Here is a 13,459-nt window from a genome sequence, read left to right on the forward strand (position 1 = left end):
AGTATGATAAACTTATAAACTACCAATTTTGCACGCAAGAAAACATATGGTTACGCCTTTGTACAATTTTGGTTATACTCTTCAAAATTTTGGTTATTTATAGTTATAATAGTTCTATTCGACAATGCTAGTAGAGTCAATCAAATTACCTAAGGACATCATGTTCTTACTCGTTTGTGGTTGAAAGTCTGGATGTATGGTTAGATGATAAAAAAGATCACCTATCAGCTCAATTTTTTTGTATCACTTTCTGGAAGATTTGGCAGGTTAGGAACTAGATGGTGCTCCAAAATCAGCAATTGAATCCTATCCAAATAGCCATTTCACCTATAGCTACTGTTTTAGTGAGAACTGATACTGAATTTTAGTGTCCCCCTCCACCAGGTGTGATGAATCTGAATTTGAATGTGGATGGAGGATGCTTTAAGGATGATACAATGATATGGAGAATAGTAGTCTAGAGACCATAGAGGAGTCCTGAAATTTGCTGCAACAAAACTAGAATGAAGGCAACTATTCCCTACTCTGGCCGAAGCATTAGCCCTTCAGTGGTGTCTCCAATGGATCCTCACAACAAATCAAGATGGACATTTCCTCATTGAAACTGAGTCTGAAATCACGGTGAAATGTATCCAAGGTCTTATTTGGGTGGTTGAGATATAAAATATTATTCTAGATTGCATAGACATTTTATCTACTATGTACAATTGTAATGTTATTTTTATTAAAAGAACTAAGATTGTTGCTGCCCATAGCCTAGTGGCAGTTGAAAAAGGTTTGGTTTTAACTCATCGGTGGGATATTTCCCTAAACCCGCAGTCTTTGCTGCTTGTACTAATATGCATAACCATCTTTAATTGAATACATGTTTGCTTGTAAAAAAATAATTGTTCATGTATCAATGTTGTACTATATATGAACACAAATAATTGTAGTTATGTGGTTATGAAAAAATAGTGGTCACGTATTTGTAAAAATGTGGTCATACAGACCATATATTTGGCTAGTTATATTTCTCAGATGTAAATAATTTCGTTTTAGGCGAATCGAACGCATGATATCATTTGATCACTGCATTAAAATCCTTTCAAATGATAAATAACTTCTTTTACAATCTGCAAGTTTATCACGCCTAAAGACGGACAAGTTCTAATTTCTGAAAAAAATAGTGGTCACGCACCTTAAAAATATATGGTCACACAAAACATATATTTGGCTAGTTTATATTTCCCATGTATAAGTAATCTTGTTTTATGCGAATCAAACACATAATCTAATTTGATCACTACACTAAAAGCAATTCCAACAATAAATAACTTATTTTACAATCTGCGAGTTTATCACACCTAAAGACGGACAAGTTCTAATTTCTGAAAAAATAGTGGTCACGAATATTAAAAAATGTGGTCACACATACCATATATTTGGCTAGTTTATATTTACCAGGTGTAAATAATATCGTTTTAGGCGAATTGAACGCATGATCTCATTTGATCACTGCACTAAAAGCATTTCCAACCATAAATAGTGGTCACGTATTTGTAAAAATGTGGTCACACAAACCATATTCATATTCATACTCTGTCAATATCTATCTTAAGAACCATAAAACCATACATAGTGCGATTAGAAGGAATAGTACATTACAAGCTTAGTGAGTACCATACTATAGTATTGTTCAAGAAAGTTAGTAACTAACAACATATTATGTTTCATTAATAATATAGGTTTAACATGGTCCTGGTAAATTTAAAAGAGAATAAAAAAATTTACAATTTCATTAAAATTTGGGTAGCTTGGTCCTCGTAGAAGTTCGTTAAAATTTATAAGAATACTCATTAAAATTTAGATATACAATTCAAAATACATAATAGATAAAATGTAATAATATCTCCAATTTCATTACTCCCAACAATATAAATCTTATCTCTAATTTCTATCTTTCAAAATAAAATGACATCACCATAAGATACATAATCAATTTGTAAATCATATCTCCATTTTCTATCCTTCCACGAGGCCAATGAAAAGCTTCAAGTATGAAAATAGAATATTCCCTGGAGAAATAAAATAAAGACGCAATTTTCTTCTTTCCACCACCTTTCTTCTTTGTCCTTATGCCTAATGGTAGCCAAACCTTTATCTCAGGATCATGTATTGTTTTTGTGTGCTGCAAGTCTTGGAGTATATGAGACGTGACACTGTCCAATTCATTTGGCATTAACAAGACCGTGAATTTGTTGTGTGCAACAAAATCATCTGATAATAAAACTATATAGCATGACATTCAATTTTAAGCTCATATGAATACAATACCAATATGGAATTGTTCATGTTATAGCTCATAGAAAAATTACCAGTTTTTTCATGCTGAACAGGAAATGGTGGCAATAGCTTATGATTTATGCATTCCACTAAACCCAAACAGACTCTTTTATCCTTTAAAGCCCCCTATGACAAAGGAAGTGCAATTTTAAGTTAAACGAAGATAATCAAGATTAGAACTCAAGCTTGAAGCCAACAACAAAACTGTGTAGTTAGTAGAGTTACCTGGTAGAAAATAACATGATCAGAAATTTTTAGCTTATTTCACTGAATTGCATAGGCAATAGCAACCTTCTGAATTGCTTCAGATACATCCTTGTTCTATCAAGAAAAGTATTTGGAAAAAAAATGAATACACTACTATAACGCATGAAATTTTTCACGTAAGAATTTCAATCAAACTAATTCTAATAATTCTTTACAGACAATTGATATGTAATTGTATGAATATTGTACTATGTTGGCCATACTAGAAAATTGTATTGACTATATAAATCAGAACATCAAATTGTGGGCACACATACCAAATTTATGGTTAACTGTAACTTTCTGTTTAAAAACAATGACATTTTAGGCCAAACGAACATGGAAGCACACTAGTTCACCACATTTAACCTCCGTCCGACCATAAACAACTTCTTGTATAAGCTGCGAGATTTTCACGCCTAAAGATGAACAAATTCAAAAATCTGGAAAAATGATGGTCACACAACTGAAAAATTGTGGTCACACAGACCAAATTTATGGCTAACTGTAACTTCCTGTTTAAAAACAATGACATTTTAAGCCAAACGAACATCGAAGCACACTAGTTCACCACATTTAACGTCCATCTGACAATAAACAACTTCTTTTGTAAGCTGCAAGTTTTATCAAAGGTGTAACCATGTTTTATCCAAAAATGAGATTTGAGGTACATTTTATCTCTTTCTTACTATTTATCCACCTAAATCATGTGAAAGGAATACATTTGGGAAAACTAGATAATCTTGACTAATGAGCATGGGTGAGAGGTGAACTATTGTTCATCTTTAACAGGCTTCACAAAAACTAACCAAAATTGAGAAAGATTACCCTATAATTTACAAAGGCGTAACCATATTTTTTTTTTTCTGTGTTAAAATTACTCATCTATAAGTTTACTAATCTGCAAACATCAAATTAAAGTAATTACAGTGCATGAAACTTAAAAGTTGATCACAATTGGTATTTTAGTGATAGATTTGCTTAAAATTATATAGTCTTAAAATGATAATTCTACTAACCAATTAACTGAAGCATATAACCATAATTTTACAAAGGTGTAACCAGATTTATTCAGGCGTAATCGCATTGCTCATTCTTTTGGTTATCTAATTTTTACATGACAGGTTGGCTTAAAATGATATAGTTTTCATAGGATAATTTGTGATATACAAATAATTAAAACATATAACCTTAGCATCAGGGATGTCAACATTGACCTTAGCATTTCCAACATTTCCTTAGATCAATTGTGTTCTTTCACAAATTTAAAATTGACAAAACCAAAAGAATAAACGTAATCACTTACAATCAGCATCAAATATTGAACAAGCTCAATTTGAATTGACATTGAACACATGCAATCACATGGAATTGAAAAACACAGGCAAAAACACAAATATAACCCTAATAACCTTATGTATGGAATATGAATCAGGAGTTAGCGCTGAAGAAGGTGATAGAACTTACAAGAATCGAAAACGGAGAATTGGAGAAGAACAGAGAGTTTGAAGGCCGTCGAGAGCGAGAGCGAACGAGACGTGAGACAAAGAAAGATAGAGAGTCGCGAGCATCAATAACCCCTTTCTCACCCTACTGAATTGATTGAAGAAGGTAAAGTGATTGAAGGCGAAATTCTTCTCGCCGGCGAAAAACTGGAACAGGAGAGAGAGAGAGAGAGAGAGAGAGAGAGAGAGAGAGAGAGAGAGAGAGAGAAACTGGACTGAATGAACCAGAGGAAAGAAGCCAAATTTTTTTTTTGGTATGACATGGATTAGGCAAAAAAAAATATTGTTAAATATGCCAACTAAGAGTGGTATGGGGTGTTTGTCCACGTAAGGTGGTCGACGTATCAGGACTCTTTGAACTATTTATTTAATTAAATTATTTAACTATAAACCATACACAATACTCCTCTTTATGTGTGTGTGTGTGTGTGTATATATATAACAACTAGACGTGCAACTCCAAAGCTAGTTATTAAGTAGCAGCTAGCAACATGGCCACCGGCGTTACAACAGTGGACTGCCACAAACAAGTAAGATCATGGAGATTTCTACGTTCTCTCATGCAGCTACTAATCCCAACCTGCAATTGTACAACCATAGTTGAAGAGCAAGATACAATATCCAAATACTCCTCTTCTTCGCTCACACCATCCACCACCATCACTGGCACAATATTTGGATACCGCAAAGGAAAAATAAGTTTTTGCATTCAATCAAATCCAAACTCCACCACCCCAATTCTCCTTCTAGAATTAGCAGTACCAGCAAACATTTTAGCTAGGGAAATGCGAGGAGGAACATTGAGAATCGCATTAGAAAGTAGCGGTGACAATGGAAGAAGATTTTCTTCGCTTTTGTCGACGCCATTTTGGACTATGTATTGTAATGGAAAGAAGGTTGGTTATGCTGTTAAGAGAAAGGCTTCGAATACTGATATTGAAGTGTTGAGTTTGATGCGTTCGGTTGCTGTTGGAACCGGAGTAATGAAGTGTAAGGAAATTGTGAATAAAGAAGAAAATGATGAAGTTATGTATTTGAGAGGTAGTTTTAAGAGGGCTGGTGGTGGAACTTCTGAATGTGAATCTTTTCATTTGATTGATCCTGAGGGAGATCATAATATTCACCAGGAGCTTAGTATTTTCTTTTTGAGGTCAATGTGACGATTAATTAATTACCTTGACCTTTTTGTTTTCCTTTCTTTTATGTAACTATATTACTCTTAAATTTTTGAGCTGTGCTTAATTAACTTGCATACTAGAAATGTTGTCTAGCAAGTAACTCCATGGCTTTATCCTTAAAGAAGTAGCGGTTGATAAAAGATCATGATTACGGTTGAAATTTTTAATTTTTGATCAACCAAAATCACTATTTAAACAATTTAAGTTTTATCTGCTTAGATTACATATTAGATTCCAATGATGCTTGTAGCGAACAATATATACAACAACAATCAAACATTTTCTCACTGAGTGGAGCGACCACATAGATCAACTTAGGTCATAATGTTTTATTATAGTCCATCTCATTAATCTCAAAGTATTTTTTTAATAGTTTCTTTTATAATTTTTCTAGATATTCATATGTGAATCAAATTACACTTCATTTGATCTACTCTCACCGTAAAATTTATAGGTCTTCTTTCTACATTCCAAAATTATTTAAGCCTATCACAACTCTCTCCAATATTTTCATTTCTAATCATATCTCGTCTAATTTTATCACACGTTTAACATAGTATCCTCATCTCCGCAACGTTGAATTTATTCTCGTGTTGGTTCTTCACCACTCAACACTTTATTTCATATAACATCGTCGGACTTACCGTTGTCCAATACAATTTTCACTATATTTAGTTTAAATTTTAAACAATCTTTCATGAAGAAAACACTTAATACTATGTGAATTCGTGATGCATGTGCATTGCCATATATAGTAACCCTCCATTTGGTTCTTGACGTTTTTGTTTGGGGTTGTGTGCGAGCAACGAAATGTAAGTGGTGGAAATTGTTCTTGTGGCAGCTTGCGACGTTGGTTGAGGGTTTTTTATGTATGTTGGATGAGGGTTTTGGTATTACTTTTGCTTTCCTTTGTATGTCGATGCTTTACGGCTCCTAGTCTAACATTCCTTGTGCTGGTTAGGATTCATTTTGATTTTAATAAATTTCATTTTGACTTCTTAAAAAAAATCCAAATATCTACCGCTTATCCTCAACTATATTAGTTGGGTGGGGCATTATTATTGCAGAAATAGTCCATAAATGCATTATTCGTGGATCCAAAAGCATTTTTACGCGTAAACTGACAACTCATAATGTTCTTATTGTTCATACTATTATTGAGCGTAAAAGTTAAAGGCAATTTTTAGAGAATTGCAGCCACCTTTAATTAGCTTCAAAAGTGTTTTGGTTACATGCAATTCTCTTCTTTTTAACTCAAGAGTCAAGACTAACATTTTTTTTATCGTTAGAAAGAAAAAGGTACGGAACGCCAACAATTTTACGAAGTGCGCATGGACTAAATTCTTGGGTATTATAGTTTAAATTATAATAATTTTTTTAGGGAGTTTAAATCATAATAATTATAAAGGGTAAAAATGAATTTTAGATAAATTAATAAAGATAAAAATGAAATGAAAAACGATAAGCTATAAGTTACCTTAACAGATTTTTAAGTAGTAAAATAAGTTATAAACTCGTTATGAAAATAAAGTTACCAAATAAGTATTTTTTAACAAACGAACTTATAAGCTCGTTTCTTAACCTTGCCAAACAAACCCTTAAGCAGGGACGGACCTACATAAGTCTTGGTGTGGTGTGGCTATAGTCATAACAAAATTTTACAAAAATACTAATAGAAATGTTTGTCGCTAACGAATACAGTAACTGAAATGTTCGTTGCTGATATATAGACTATTAAAAATCGATCACAAACGATGTATTAAATGTGAAGAAGTGGAAAATTGTAGGTTTGAACTTGTGATCCAACCCATCAAATGTTCAAACTAGCAACTGAGTTGTACTTTTCCTAAAAAAACTGAATTGTACCCGACAAAAAATGATTTTAATAAAATCAATTTTTGTTGAAAGTAAAATGAACCTAAAGTAATTTATGATTAGATCATATATGCAAATTTAAAAAAAAAAAAAAAAAACTGAAAAAGTGATTTTTATCAAATTCTTTAGATCAAAATTGCTTTTGAGTTTGGAATTAGCGTGGAAATATATCTATTACATTACAAGAAAACTCATGATAATCAATTCCAATCTATCATGGAAGCTATATAAATAGGAGCTTTAACTTAAAATTTTGATGTTGTATTTAATCAATTTCTGACGCAAGAAGCCAAATATATTTACACCCAGCAAAGCACTTTTGCCCATTACAGACTCAAGTTTAAATCCTCCAATTATGAAACCAAACACTACCTAAGTTTGAACCCTCCAAGTTTTAACTGCATTTTACTGTTTAGCCATCTAAATTATTGTAGAATTTTGATATAACTACTATAGTAAATGAACACTAATTAAAAATCAACTAAACTTTAGTCAATGAACTGTGGATTATGGATCAAGTAAGAAGCAGTCACCTTAACGGTCAGTCAGTGGTATGGTAGTTAGAGTCATACAAGAGAAGTTACTAACTAAAGATCAACAAACTCAAAAAAAAAAAAAAAAAAAAAAATGCAATACTCTTATTTTTCTTTGTTCTTTACCTTCCATTCAAATTTCAATTTTCAACAACTAGCTTCTCTCTTTTTCCCAAATTATGTATCATATCATGCATGCAACATTTCTTCCAATGCCATTATTTTTTCAATCCTTCTATGGGAAGAACCAAAATTTCCACCCTTTTCTCTGCCAATAATGGCCATCACTACACTCTTCCTCTTTCCAACACCATTCACCAAACTCTTGTAAACAAACCCAATACACACAAAGATCATTTCCCTTCTCCAGTCTTAAATTTTTTTCGACGATTTATCTATGGAAGTATGCTTCTATTCATCTATGATTTCCCCTAACTTGCTAGTTTAGTAGTTAATGTTATGCTAAAGTTTCTTTTTTTTTGGTGTTCACTTATCTGGGTTGTGTTAATTTGCAGGGAAAGTTGATGGAGGATCAAGAACAAAGGAAGAAGAGAAAGTGTACTCTTGGTTATATACACTGGCTCAGTCTGAAAAAAACTTGGTCTTTGAGTATGTTAGGTCCACTGAAAGAGGCAAGTATCTGCATTCTACAATAGTACTTTATTTATCAATGGACTTTGATTTTACACCCTCGCCCTACACCCAATTAAATAAGGTATAAGAATAAGAGGGTATTATAAAAATCACCTTTTTTTTTTAAATTGCATACTGAAATTAAATTATGGACAAAAAAAGCGTCTTGAATGCATGTTTTTTGTGCTGCTTGCGCCATGCAAACTGTAACTGTTTTGTAAATTTCTTCATAAAAGAAATATGGAGGGAGAAAATTGATACTAGGGCTCAACTAAGATTTTAATTGTGGTTTTTGTTGCGATCATTGGTATTGTAGAGAATTGCAATCAAATGTGGCAGATATGGTCTTATTTGCAGCCAGAGATATTAAAAACCGTGTTGTAACCCAAATTGCAGTCGCAATTTTTAAAACCGTGATATAAGTAAAAGTATGAAACGCTACGAGTGGGCTAGTGGATAGGCATTGGTCATTCAAATAACATTTTCATTGTTTATTTCCAATTCCAACTACAATCATATCTATGCTACTCTTGTGTACATGTAAACTAGACAGTAGAATATAATGTTTTCCTTGTTCTGATAAATGCTCCAAATGTTAAGCTACTTATTGTTCTGATCAGTAAGTAAACAATACGCTCGAGTTTTTGTTTGTGTTATTTTCCACCTTTTGTGTTAACTGTATTCTTGAATTTTTTGCAGGCTTAAGTTTTACTGAAGCTGAGAGGAGGCTGCGGGAAAATGGTCCAAATGTTCCACTTGAGTATTCATTTCCAAGCTGGTGGAATCTTCTATGGAATGCTCTTTTACATCCTTTCAATATGATTCTGATTGTTTTATCTTCTCTGTCCTTCATTGCACGTGATTATCCCAACGGATTCATCATGCTCATATTGGTCTTTATCAGTGTCATCCTTCGATTCTGTCTGGTATTTTTACATTAATTAGTTGATTACATTCAATGAATGAATGGATAATTCTCTTCCCTTACATCTATGTTCTTAATCTTGAATCTTCGTTGCGGACTTTAGGAACACAGAAGCTCAAAAGCGGCGATGAAACTTTCAGAATTTTTAAGGTGTCCTATAAAAGTTCAAAGATGTGCTGGTAGAATTGAGCAGAAAGAATTGATAGTTCAAGTTGATCACATGGATGTAGTTCCAGGTGATATTGTGATTTTTGAACCTGGCGACCTCTTTCCTGGAGATATCAGGCTGTTATCTTCAAAACACCTTGTTGTAAGGTACTCGAATAGGAAACAGTTTGCTTGTCAGCTAACTAAATGTCATTTAGTTATTTCATTAACTTCTTAACAGCCAGGCCTCACTAACTGGGGAATCTTGGACAACCGACAAAGCTGGCGATGTTAGAGAAGATCACAACACTCCTTTACTAGATTTAAAGAACATTTGCTTTATGGTGAGTAACACAACTCCTTGTCCTTATTTTGTTTCATGGTAGTTACAGATTACAGCATCTGTCGTGATATATGTTGATTTTGAAATAATGAATTCTGTAAAATTTATTCTAGCTAAAAGTGCGTTGAATGTAATTCTTGTAAAAGTGAGTTGAACATTGGAGACAAAAGCTCCAAATTCTAGCTTCAAGTTACTTGACAACATCCAAACATGTAAAAATTGACTCTACACCCCTGGAATCCATTTTGTGTCCTATAAAAGTGGAATCAAACATACACTTAATTGAAAAGTTGCATCTCACAGAGCCCTAACCATAGGATTTTATATATAGAACATCTTGCTAGGAACGGATTAATTTTAGATGACTAGTATTATTATGCCTTATTTATTTCCACAATGGATTGGCATTGATGAGTGATCTTTATCTCTTTGAGTTATCCTAATTTCAAATATATTTTTCTTTATTTGTGTGAGTATTTTAGAGACATGACTAACAATAGAAAGTAGAAGTTAATCTATTTTTGTAATACACTAATATTGCTACACTTAATTCACAAAGATCCAAATTCATATCTCAAATCATGTTTTTTATTTGGCCTTCAAAAGTATTGAATTTCCGAACAAAATTTCCAGCTTAATAACATAATTTTTCTAAGTGACTAATTATGAACGTTACAGGGCACAAATGTGGTATCAGGTACTGGAACAGGTTTAGTTATTTCAACTGGATCAAATACTTACATGAGCACAATGTTTTCAAAAATTGGGAAGAAAAAGCCGCCAGATGACTTTGAAAAGGGTCTCAGATGGACATTTTACATGCTTATTTCCTTTATGCTAGTAGTTGTTACAATTATGTTTGTGACAGATTTCACTACATCTCATAATTTGAGCAAGAGTGTTCTCTTTGCCATCTCAGTTTCATCTGCACTCAATCCTCAAATGCTTCCCCTCATCATTAACACATGCCTCGCGAAAGGAGCACTTGCTATGGCTAAAGACAGATGTATTGTAAAAAGTCTAACAACTATACGTGAGATGGGATCAATGTAAGCATAAATTCACTTTAAAAATCAACTGATTGATGATTTGGACACTAAATTCTCATTAATTATATACTATTTTCACTGTTGCAGGGATATTCTTTGTATTGATAAGACAGGCACCCTTACAATGAATCTTGCAATCTTGGTTAATCATCTTGACTGCAGGGGTTTACCCCGAGAAAAAGTTCTACGCTGTGCGTTCCTCAATTCTTACTTCAAGGCTGAGCAAAAGTATCCTCTGGATGATGCAATTATAGCACATGTATATTCAAATGGATTTAAGTTTCAGCCATCCAAGTGGAAGAAGATAGATGAGATTCCTTTTGATTTCATAAGAAGAAGAGTATCCGTCATGTTAGAAACAGACGATAGACACTCGAGGTTCTTTGGCAGGTTGATGGTAACAAAAGGAGCATTGTTGGAAGTCATAAAAGTTTGTTCTTTTATTGAGAATTTTGATAAAGATGAAATTTCTACCTTCTCATCAAATGACTATCAGAGGATTTTAAATCTATCAGAAGAATTTAGCAATGAAGGGTTAAGGGTTATCGCAGTTGCTATAAAGAAGCTCGAAATGGTGTGTCTTTCTTGGCTTCCTGGTTTAAAATGTCTACAACTTTGCCTTTCTTTTTTATTTTCATGCCAATATCATAGATTTTTAATATACATAGCTTTACAAGATTAGGATATAGTACAATTTCAATTTATGTGTGAAATTGCAGCAGCAAACTTGCGAAACAAGTAATGGAAGCAAGAGACGCGATTATGATTTCGAAAGAGACATGATATTTCTTGGTTTCATAACATTTTTTGATCCACCTAAGGACTCAGCAAAGGAAGCACTGTGGTGTTTGGCTGAGAAAGGAGTGAAAGCCAAAGTTTTAACAGGCGACTCACTTTCCTTAACCACGAGAATATGCAGAGAAGTCGGCATAAGTACCACTCATGTTATAACAGGACCTGAGCTAGAAGAACTTGATCAAGAAACTTTCCATGAAACCGTTAAAAGGGCAACGGTGCTAGCCCGTCTCACCCCTAGTCAAAAACTTCGAGTCGTGCAATCATTGCAGACAGAAGGAAACCATGTTGTTGGTTTCTTAGGAGACGGTGTGAATGATTCACTAGCTTTGGATGCTGCTCATGTAAGCATTTCAGTGGACTCCGGCGTAGCCATTGCAAAAGACATGGCAGACATAATCTTACTAGAGAAAGATCTAAATGTGCTCGTTGCGGGCGTGGAGCACGGTCGTCTCACCTTTGGCAACACAATGAAGTACGTAAAGATGTCGGTTATTGCTTACTTGGGAAGTATCATTTCACTCCTCATAGCAACATTGTTCCTTAAATATGAGCCCTTGACTTCTAGACAGCTACTTACACAGAATTTCATCTATAGCCTTGGACAAATCGTCATCCCTTGGGACAAAATGGATGAAGAATATCTGAACACTCCTCATAAGTGGTCTGTGAGAGGCTTGCCGATGTTCATATTATGGAATGGACCGGTATGCATTTTATGTGACGTGGCAACACTTTTGTTTCTTTGGTTTTATTGCAAGGCTTATGATGATATGAAATTTTTTCATTCAGCTTGGTTCATTGAGGGTCTTCTCATGCAAACTCTCATTGTTCATTTGATGAGGACCGAGAAAATCCCTTTCATTCAGGATATTGCTTCTTGGCCTGTGATTTTTTCCACTCTTGTGATATCTACAATTGGAATTGCAATTCCGTTCACTCCTATTGGGAAGGTTATGGGATTTACACTTATACCTCTCTCATATTTTGGATTTTTGTTTGTTATTTTTCTGGGATATTTTACAATAGGTCAGGTGGTTAAGAGACTTTACATATTGGTTTATAAGAGATGGCTTTGAATATCAAATTCTTAATACAGTTGTTTTTCATATCATGTTGTTTGCCTTGAAATTGTTATCATAGCAATGGACAATTTTGCCATAAGCTATGGTAATTGGTAATATAAGAAGGAGAAGTGATAACTATTGTTTGGGTCTTTTGTGATTTGGTGATTAATGATGAAAAAACAAAAAAAAATGACAGCTGTGGGATTTGAACCCACGCCCTTTCGGACCAGAGCCTAAATCTGGCGCCTTAGACCACTCGGCCAAACTGTCTTGTTATGTTCAATTTGTAAGACAAATGATTGGATAGTAAAAAACAATAACATTTTATGATAAACAATACATATTTTTTTTTTTTTGACAAAATAAACAATACATATTTAATCCCCTCGAGAAAAAACATTTAATTAAAATATTTTAACTCACGTTCCCTTGCTTCCAAATTTCAACAAAACTGTATCTATCCAAAATAAATCAATATTGTAAGAGGAATTTTAATTACCATCCTTCAAAACTGTGTCCGTGAGAAAAAAGCAAAAACGTTGTAGAGATGAGAAAGAAAAAAAAAAGGTCCTACCGGGAGTCGAACCCAGGTCGCTGGATTCAAAGTCCAGAGTGCTAACCACTACACCATAGAACCAATCGATGTACATTTTCTGTGAAATAGTTAGTTAACTTTAATACAGATTCGCTGTCACAACACCACTAAAATAATAATTTCTGCCGTAATATTAGGGTACAGAGAGCCTAATATTGCGTAACACATGAAGCTCACAGCTTTAGCATTTGCTAGGACTTTGGATTTCTCCATCTAGGTTTTTAGTGAGAATATACTAATGGT

General features: G+C 33.6%; 2 protein-coding genes, 2 long non-coding RNA genes and 2 other non-coding genes across 8 annotated transcripts; 3 read left to right on the forward strand and 3 right to left on the reverse strand.

The window, feature by feature from the left end:
• The first annotated feature begins 54 nt into the window (after positions 1-54).
• Positions 55-864, forward strand: LOC146933602 (uncharacterized). Its single transcript, XR_015007512.1, has 2 exons — positions 55-266; positions 385-864. It is a non-coding gene; the product is annotated as an uncharacterized LOC146933602 (long non-coding RNA).
• A 948-nt stretch (positions 865-1,812) lies between these two features.
• Positions 1,813-4,334, reverse strand: LOC146933603 (uncharacterized). Its single transcript, XR_015007513.1, has 2 exons — positions 2,358-4,334; positions 1,813-2,201 (listed from the first exon to the last, which is right to left on the reverse strand). It is a non-coding gene; the product is annotated as an uncharacterized LOC146933603 (long non-coding RNA).
• Positions 4,335-4,564: 230 nt separating this feature from the next.
• On the forward strand, positions 4,565-5,355 carry LOC146933604 (protein MIZU-KUSSEI 1-like). Its single transcript, XM_085705406.1, has one exon. It carries the CDS (start codon positions 4,568-4,570, stop codon positions 5,234-5,236), a length of 669 nt encoding a protein of 222 aa, XP_085561532.1. The 5' UTR covers positions 4,565-4,567; the 3' UTR covers positions 5,237-5,355.
• Positions 5,356-7,731: 2,376 nt separating this feature from the next.
• On the forward strand, positions 7,732-12,769 carry LOC146933605 (uncharacterized). 3 transcript variants are annotated; one of them, XM_085705410.1, is made up of 9 exons: positions 7,732-8,065; positions 8,178-8,294; positions 8,995-9,221; positions 9,324-9,535; positions 9,609-9,711; positions 10,389-10,759; positions 10,847-11,333; positions 11,479-12,261; positions 12,347-12,648. In XM_085705410.1, exons 1-9 carry the CDS (start codon positions 7,858-7,860, stop codon positions 12,392-12,394), a joined length of 2,556 nt encoding a protein of 851 aa, XP_085561536.1. In that variant the 5' UTR covers positions 7,732-7,857; the 3' UTR covers positions 12,395-12,648. The 3 variants fall into 3 exon arrangements, with proteins under 3 accessions (XP_085561536.1, XP_085561534.1, XP_085561535.1); XM_085705408.1 differs by having other exon boundaries at positions 11,479-12,769; XM_085705409.1 differs by having other exon boundaries at positions 11,482-12,769.
• Positions 12,770-12,811: 42 nt separating this feature from the next.
• On the reverse strand, positions 12,812-12,891 carry TRNAL-UAG (transfer RNA leucine (anticodon UAG)). Its single transcript has one exon. It is a non-coding gene; the product is annotated as a tRNA-Leu (tRNA).
• A 295-nt stretch (positions 12,892-13,186) lies between these two features.
• TRNAQ-UUG (transfer RNA glutamine (anticodon UUG)) lies at positions 13,187-13,258 on the reverse strand. Its single transcript has one exon. It is a non-coding gene; the product is annotated as a tRNA-Gln (tRNA).
• Positions 13,259-13,459: the final 201 nt, after the last annotated feature.

Source organism: Medicago sativa, chromosome 4, assembly GCF_051527215.1.
Source record: "Medicago sativa cultivar Bolivia chromosome 4, Bolivia_mono, whole genome shotgun sequence".
NCBI lineage: Eukaryota > Viridiplantae > Streptophyta > Magnoliopsida > Fabales > Fabaceae > Medicago > Medicago sativa.